The 8,040-nt window shown below is 29.4% G+C and overlaps 1 protein-coding gene across 1 annotated transcript; it reads right to left on the bottom strand.

The window, feature by feature from the left end:
* Window positions 1-480: 480 nt before the first annotated feature.
* LOC105785411 (zinc finger protein WIP2) lies at window positions 481-2,555 on the bottom strand. The gene is made up of 2 exons (XM_012611492.2): window positions 1,964-2,555; window positions 481-1,042 (listed from the first exon to the last, which is right to left on the bottom strand). Exons 1-2 carry the CDS (start codon window positions 2,528-2,530, stop codon window positions 602-604), a joined length of 1,008 nt encoding a protein of 335 aa, XP_012466946.1. The 5' UTR covers window positions 2,531-2,555; the 3' UTR covers window positions 481-601.
* Window positions 2,556-8,040: the final 5,485 nt, after the last annotated feature.

Below are 8,040 nucleotides of genomic sequence, written 5' to 3'. Positions count from 1 at the left end.
TTTTGCTATCCCTCCCAAATATATATATGAAAATTATCCCATACATATATACCCAAAACAATTACACATATGCACATGTATATTTCTTCGCTATCCTTTTGTGGTATCGGATAATTCTAACCAAAAATGATAAATTTATTAAAGCTCGGCTGAATTATTAAAATATCCTTGAACTAATTTACTTTTTTAAATAAATTTTAATGTTGAGAATAATAAATTTTAAATTTGATTTCTACTTATTTAACCTCAATAGGTATTATAATTTTATTTCTTCTTAATTTAATCTTTATTTCAAATGAAATACTAATTAATGTTAAGAATTAAGTATAAATTAAATATTAAAAGATTATTTCGATACAAATTTAAAAAGTAAGAGCATATTTGGACATAAAATTTAACAACTTATTTGGATAGAATATAAACTATTTAATAAAAATATAAAAGCTTATCTAAATAAAATAACGAAATTCAAGTCCTTAGTAATTTAGCCATAAAGTTATTGGAAAGGAAAACCCATACCTAATATCCACATATTTTCATCCACCAACCATAATTGATTTGATATATATATATATATATATATTGGTTTCCAATTATTGAATCAGTGCAAGGATCCATTATGTTGTTCAACTTCAGATGCAGGCTCATCATCATCTTCTTCCAAGTCATCAGTGGCATAAACTTGATGTCCATCCCCAAAAGCTTTAATGTGATCTTTCAAAGATCTTTTGTGCTTGAAATCTGAGCCACAAATGCAATACCAAAGCTTCCCACAGTTCTTCTCATGAGTTCTCCAATCCCCTCTTACAGCAAAGGCCTTCCCACATTTCCTGCACATAAATGGCTTGATCCCATGCTTCCTCTTGTAATGTGTTTGCAATGTTCTGAAATCTTTCAGTGGTTTTGGCCTTGGATGGTCTATGTTGTTCCTACAACCTGGTGCACAGCAATAGCATGGCAGCCTTAGCATTGCTGTTGGCTGAGTTCCTCTTAGTGATTCTGTCCCTTTCCTATATTGAGATCCATGCGCCCACATATGCATCTACAATCATATTATAGGTTAAATTTATTGATTGATTAAGAAAAACTCAATTATTATGTTAGCGCAAAGAATGGTAAATAATAATAGGTTTACACGAAAGTCATAAAATTATCATGGAGGCCCTTATACTAGAAGTCAGATTGCATTTTGCTTTCTTAACACAAAAAATAGGCAATTAGTCTTTTTACATTAGTTTAAAGAACAAACCAATCGTTCTGTTAAAATTTTCATCAATTTTTTACTATTAAAAAATAATCCTTATACATTAATATAAGGTACACGTGGCATGCCACGTGTCATTGTTTTATTATTCCATCAGTTACATCAATTTTTAAAAGTACAAATGGATGAAATTTTTAACAAGAAAGATTAATTTGCTCTTTGATTTAACGTACAATGATTAATTTATCAATTTTTTAGTAAAGGAACAAAATACAATTTAAATTTTAATATAAGGACTTCCATACAATTTATACTCGTAAACGATACCCCAAATGTAAAAGGAAAATATTAAATGAAAAGCTCAATTTTGAATACAAATACAATGGTTAACAAATAAGGAAAACATATGGTGATAAACTAAGAGAGGTTGAAGAGAGTAAAGAGTATAACAAAAATAGTAGAGGATCATAATTTTAACTCATAATTTAACAAATGTGGAATAACAAAATTTTAACTAATTTAAACCCCAATTCTTTTTTGGATGTCTTTGGAAATGTGAACTTGTTTTCCTCTTTTTCCTAAATAAAATTAAGTAACATTCTTCATCGAGTAACACAATTGTAGAAAACACAAAATTCAAAGTACCCCGAAGGCATGAAGAAGAAAAGAAAGAACTGATCTTAGGCTCAGTTTATATGAAAACGAGTTTCAAAGGCAAATAATCTAAGAAACAATGAAAAACCTACTTAATTGCTATACCTGCATGTTGTTGTATCGATTGAAAGTTTTGCAGCAAACGGGACAAGAGAATTGTGAAGGACCAATTAGAATTTGAGAAGGGGTAGGGATCCAATACTGTCGTTTTTTGAGTCTATTAATTGGGTATTCATCGTCTTGTTCAGTCATCTCTGAAGAAGCTGATAAAACTGAAGCTAACTCTGAAGCACTAGCGCTTGGTAACCCTATATGAAGTGCAACAGTAACAGTAACAGTTTCATCATCATCTTCACCATTTACATCCATGGCAGTGCATGAGTGTTGCTCTTGATCTTGATCTTGGTATACACCGTCTTCGTCTTTGTAATGCCTTGTTGGACTTAAGCTTAACAATGGTAAGGCTTCTCTAACAGGTGGGGAAGGAGGGGGTGATGAATAGGTGGTTCGATAATGGAGAAAAGGGTTAAGATTGTTGGTTCCGTTTTTATGGGAGTTTTGGGGATGGGGATTAGGCTTTTGTAGAGGATGAATTGGAGATGGATAATGTTGATCAAGAGGGTTGAACTTGAACCAGCCTGAGAAGAAATTAGAGTAATGGTTGTCAGCCATGGATGAGGAAAACAAGGTTTTTTATTTGAAGAGATGGAAATAAGGAACAGTTTGGGGGTAGATTGATTTGTTTTTATAGATAGAAACAAAGTGTTCAAAATTACTAAAGGGTATTATTTGGTGGAAGAAAAGGGTTATTACAGTAAATAAGATATACATATTTTAAGTTTTAAAACAAATATTTATATTTATACTATTATTTAAATTTTGATTGAGTTAATCTCACTAATTTAATTAAGAAAATAATAAAAATATCATTGAATAAAATAAATTATATTATTTGATGATACTTTAGTCTTTTAATCTTTTTGAAAAACTAATATAAAATTTACATTTTAAAACTCGTGCTTTTGCATTACCAAAATCGTAATTTTACCACACAATCAAAGTTTTATTTTAATTTATTTTATATATTATATTTTATTACCTCCATCAATTGTATATTTATACTTGCTATAATTTAAGCAGCTCCTGATTGAGTTGATGTCACGAGTCAACTAGGCACCAACTTAGTTAGAAAAACTACAAAGATGTCTTTTCATAATTAAAATAAGTTACACTATTAGAAAGTATTTTAATCTTTTCATTTTTTGTAAAAAAGTAAAAAAATTATATGTTCTAGGATTTGAACTTATCCTATTTACATTAATAAAATTTTAATTTTATCATACAATCAAAGTTTTATTTTAAATTATTTTATGCATTTTACTTTTTTATGCATATTTTGTTTTCCTCGTCATTTGTATATATTAATGAAGTTGTTAATTGAATTGGTGCCATTGAGTTAACTCGACATCAATTAAAGATTGATGACAACACTTGGATAAACAATTGTAGTGCATGTAGTATTCTTAATCCGATGTATTTACATGTTTAATTTTCATTTTACTCACATTTAATCTATTTGTTTCAATTTTATATTGTACATATTTCATGTATTATTCTTAATTAGTTTCAAACTTACATTTCATTATTTATTATATATTATTTTTAAACACAACCCTATATTCTAAGTACGTGTGTTCACATGCATACACGTACAATAGAATTTTTAGTAAAAGGAATGTCCCTTTATGAGACTCGTCCATGCTTTCTTTTTTTAGCATAGATTAAAGGAATAATATTTGATACATTGACGGACTTTTTAGATTCAATAAATAGAGTCGGGGTTAACAAGTGTCTTCTGAGGTTATATTACATTATTAAAAATATATATTTAAAAATAGAGACACATGATAATTTTTTAAGGTCGGTTGTGGAATAAAAAAATATCAAATACTAACCCTAGGTTAAATTACAATTTTAATCGCTCTATTTTATAGATTATATATATAAATATCAAATTTCAATTTCAATCTTTATACTACACTCAACTTTCAGATTTAATCTTTATAATTTAACTTTTGATATAATTTGGTACTTCAACATTTATAATGTCATTAGTGAGTTTAAAAAACTTATTCTAATTAAAATATTCATGTGAATTTAAGAATTGTTAACCACAAGTATTTTATCCGGATCTAACCATAGTCCTGTTCGGGTCAATGGTGGTATTAAGATAAAGTTTTCCCAACAATATGACTCCAAAATTTAAGCTTGATCCAAATGCTAGGGAAAGCAGATTTATTTTACTTCTTTCAACTACTTGTTGATTTTAATTTCATAATTTACCCAAATATAATTAACCCAACTCGCATGAGTCGAAAATCACACTAGTTTAAAATTAAAATAAAGAAAACCAAGAAATTTTGGGTAACTTCCATGGCTTATCTTTCTAGATAAAATTAACCATAATTCTTCTTCAAGTCTCTTTAAAATTAACTTAAAAGTAAATCAAGAATTTTTCGGTAACTTGCATAAAATTAGTTATAATTTCTCTCAATCTTTAAATAATAGGATAAATACACTTAAATTTACATCATCTTATATTGACAACAATATCCACGTCGACCGAACAAACTCAATTGACACTTGCATTTCTAGTGTTATAATATAAGCAGATGAGCAAATTAATCAATTTATTGTAACTTGATTACGTGGGTGAAAATATTCTCCCAACTTTATAATTATTTTATATTGAGTGAAAAATACTTTATTTTAAAATAATTTTAAAAAATATTTAATAAAGTAATTTCTATGTAAAATTAGTAAGTGAAGATTATTTTAGCTTTAGTTTTATTACAACTTAAACATTAGAAATATCTCTAATAATCTTCTATCATAACAATTTTGATCTGAGCTTTTCTTAGTCTATATTGTTAATTAACTTTGTGATTGAGTTGGTACTATAAATCAATTCAATATTAATTTAATTAAAGAAAGTATTAAAAATAAAATTAAAAAATATTATTATATGTTTTTTTTAATTTTCATACCTTTACATAAAATTTGTAAAAAAATAGTTTCAACTAAGGAAAATATAAACACAATAGGATTTGAATCTAACATTGATTAAAGTTTTTTTTTTTTATAAGTTACTACTGTATCTATAGCTCAATTATTAAATAAATATTTTATAGCTATATTTTTAATATTGAATATTTTCATCTACATGTTAACATTTTGATAACAATTTAACATGTGGAAGGTTTGAGTAAAAATATAGGCCCAAAAAATAGGTCTGGGCAAAAAAATAAGGCCTTTTTAAAAAATGGGCCGAGCCTCGGGTAAGGCATTTTGGCCCGAGCACGGCCCGAATATACAAAAAAGCTATTTTTTTACTATTTTATTGCTATTTTTTTATTTTGTTGTTGTCATTTTCATGTTTTTTTTCACTATTTTGCTACCGTTTCACTATTATGTTGTTATTATTTTGTTGTTATCGTATAACTCTTGTTTTATTGTTAATTTTGTTACTATTTTAGAAGCATTTTCTTGTTAAGTTTCATATATATTAGTGTTATTTAAGTATACATATGTTTTAAATTTATTTTCAATTTTTTGGGAAATATTTATTTTAATGTTTTTAGTATTTTTGATGTATTATATTTATTTAAAATTTATATAAAAAAATTTAATACGGGCGCGCCGAGTCGGGCTGAAATTTTAGCATTTTTATCCAAGCCAAGCTTGAGCAAAATTTTAGGCTCATTTTTTGGGTCAGGCCCAACCAAGCAAACGGGCCTAAAATTTTTGCTAGGCCCGGCCCAGCCCATGAGCACCTCTATGTTAAATAAAGCTTTCCTAATATGATAACTTTTTAACATGCGCTATAGCAAAATGACAATAGGAGTTGTTCAGTAATTGGAATGTATTTAATATTCTTATTTAAATTTATTTACCTATTTAAATTTCTTTTTACTCATAATTTAAGCTAATTTATTTTATTTTAATTTCGTATGTTATAATTAGTTTCAAACTATAAGTTTCATTATTTATATGATATTATTATTAAATGCACACCAATAATCTAAGTATATGATTTTCACAGACATACATGTGTGATAGAATTACTAATCCACTTAATTGAGTTGGTGTCTTTAATTTGTAACACAAAACTTAGGGTGGATTTGGATGGGCAATGGGGTGTTGTAACACCCCAAACCCGGCCTAGGCATTATGGCCAGATCCAGAGGTGTCATCGTAGATCATCTAAAAATTCCAGAATTTGTATGTTTAGAAAGAAAACATCGTAAACTCTTATTACTCAAAAATCCGATTTATTTGAAAACATATCTTAGTTAACTATTTTAGTGAAAACGTTGTTTGTTTACGTTTTTCAAATATGTATAACCTTATTGTACAAGCCCAATTTTTACCCGGGGCCAATAAGACCCAACACCCAAACCAAATAAATAAATAAAGTCCTAAAGTTACAACAAACCCAATTATGCCAAGCCCAAATACAAATTAACCAAAACAACCCAACACAACCCTAGCCCACAACTTAAAGAAAAATTTTAGCCAAAAAAGAAACCCTAGCCGCATGCCATTGTCGCCTCTGCCACCCCTGACCGCACGCCTCTGCCGCCACGTCTAACACCTCTGCTACCACCTGTAAGGAGAAGAAGGCACGAAAGTTAAAAAGAAAACAATAAAAGAAAAAGACAAGAGAACAGAAGAAAACAACAGAGAAGAGAACAAAAAAGACTTTTGTATTCGGCTATAAAAGCCCGAACTGTTTCTTGTATCTCTTCTTCTTTTTTTCAGACACAACATCAATAAAAATATACAGATTTCAACTGTAGAAAGGGTTTTTTTTAATGTTTTAGTTATTTTAGATTTTTTTAAAATATAAAACAAAAAGTGTAAGAGGTGTACCTGTGGCTATGCCGTGCGCCACCATCGGAGGACTCCTCCGTTCGCCAAGGCCGTGTAAACCCTTCAGGGTTTCGCTAGGGTTCCGACCGAAAGAGGCCGAATGGCCATTCTTTTTCTTCTTCCATTTTTGTTTCAAGAACACCCAAATCGGGTTTGTTTAAAAAAGGGATCTTTTTAAAAAAATCTTGGGTTTTGGTCATTTTGGCCTTCCAAAGACTGGTGAGCTGTGGGCGAGGGCCATGAGAGCTCGCCGGCGTCTTGGTCAGAGAAGAGAAAAGGGTGAGGGGTTTTTGAGTTTCTTTTCAGTTTTTTTAGGGGTTAGGGGCTGAAAATGATTTTTTTTGAAAATTTTAGGGCTTTTATAATGGCTTGAAACGATGTGTTGGGTTCCAATTTTCTTCGTTGAACCTAAATAATCGATAATGCTCTTTAATATAAAAACATAAATAAAAAGCTCATTATCGGGAATTCAATACGTTGTGTCCTAACGTATTGGATATGACACGTTATTTTCTTGAGATGAGGATTTTAAAAAAAATAATAATAAAGACAATATTCTGTATTTAGAAATTCGAGAAGTCGTGCCCTAACTTACTGGGTTTCGATTTTTCTTGCGTTAAACCTAAAAAACCGAATATCCTTTTAAGATTGAAATAAATGAAGTTTAAATAAAAAATAAAAGGCAAGCTTACTCTCAAAATACGAGGCGTCGTGTCCTAACTTACTGGATGTGACATCTTGTTACTTCGAGATAAGGAGGCATTTTCCATTTTGATTTATTTTAGTAATTTTAAAATAGCACAATAGAAAGAGGGATCGTATTTTTAATTTCTTTTCAAGTTTTTTAATTTTCGACACCAAGACATTAAGTAATCAACTAGGTACCAATTTTGGGCGTTACGAGGGTGCTAATCCTTCCTCGTACGTAACCGACTCCCGAACCCGTTTTTTAAATTTCGTAGACCAAAATCGTTATCTTGATAAAATCAAACCATTTATTAAAAACAACCACTTTTTGAGGTGACCCGATCACACCTCATCAAAAAAGGATTGGTGGCGGCTCCCATATTCATTTTCATTTTAAAAAACCAAGTCGACCCCATTTTCACAAAAAAATGGTGTCGACACTTATAGCAGAAATTCTTAGAAAGTTAAATTTTTGAAAACATAGTTTGTAAAAATGAACATTGTTGATAAAACATTTAAGCAATATTATGCGAAAAACGAAATTAAAGTCCAGAACCCAAAAC

Source organism: Gossypium raimondii, chromosome 1, assembly GCF_025698545.1.
Source record: "Gossypium raimondii isolate GPD5lz chromosome 1, ASM2569854v1, whole genome shotgun sequence".
NCBI lineage: Eukaryota > Viridiplantae > Streptophyta > Magnoliopsida > Malvales > Malvaceae > Gossypium > Gossypium raimondii.
The sequence above is the reverse complement of the archived record's forward strand: the minus strand, read 5'-3'. Positions and strand labels throughout refer to the sequence as shown.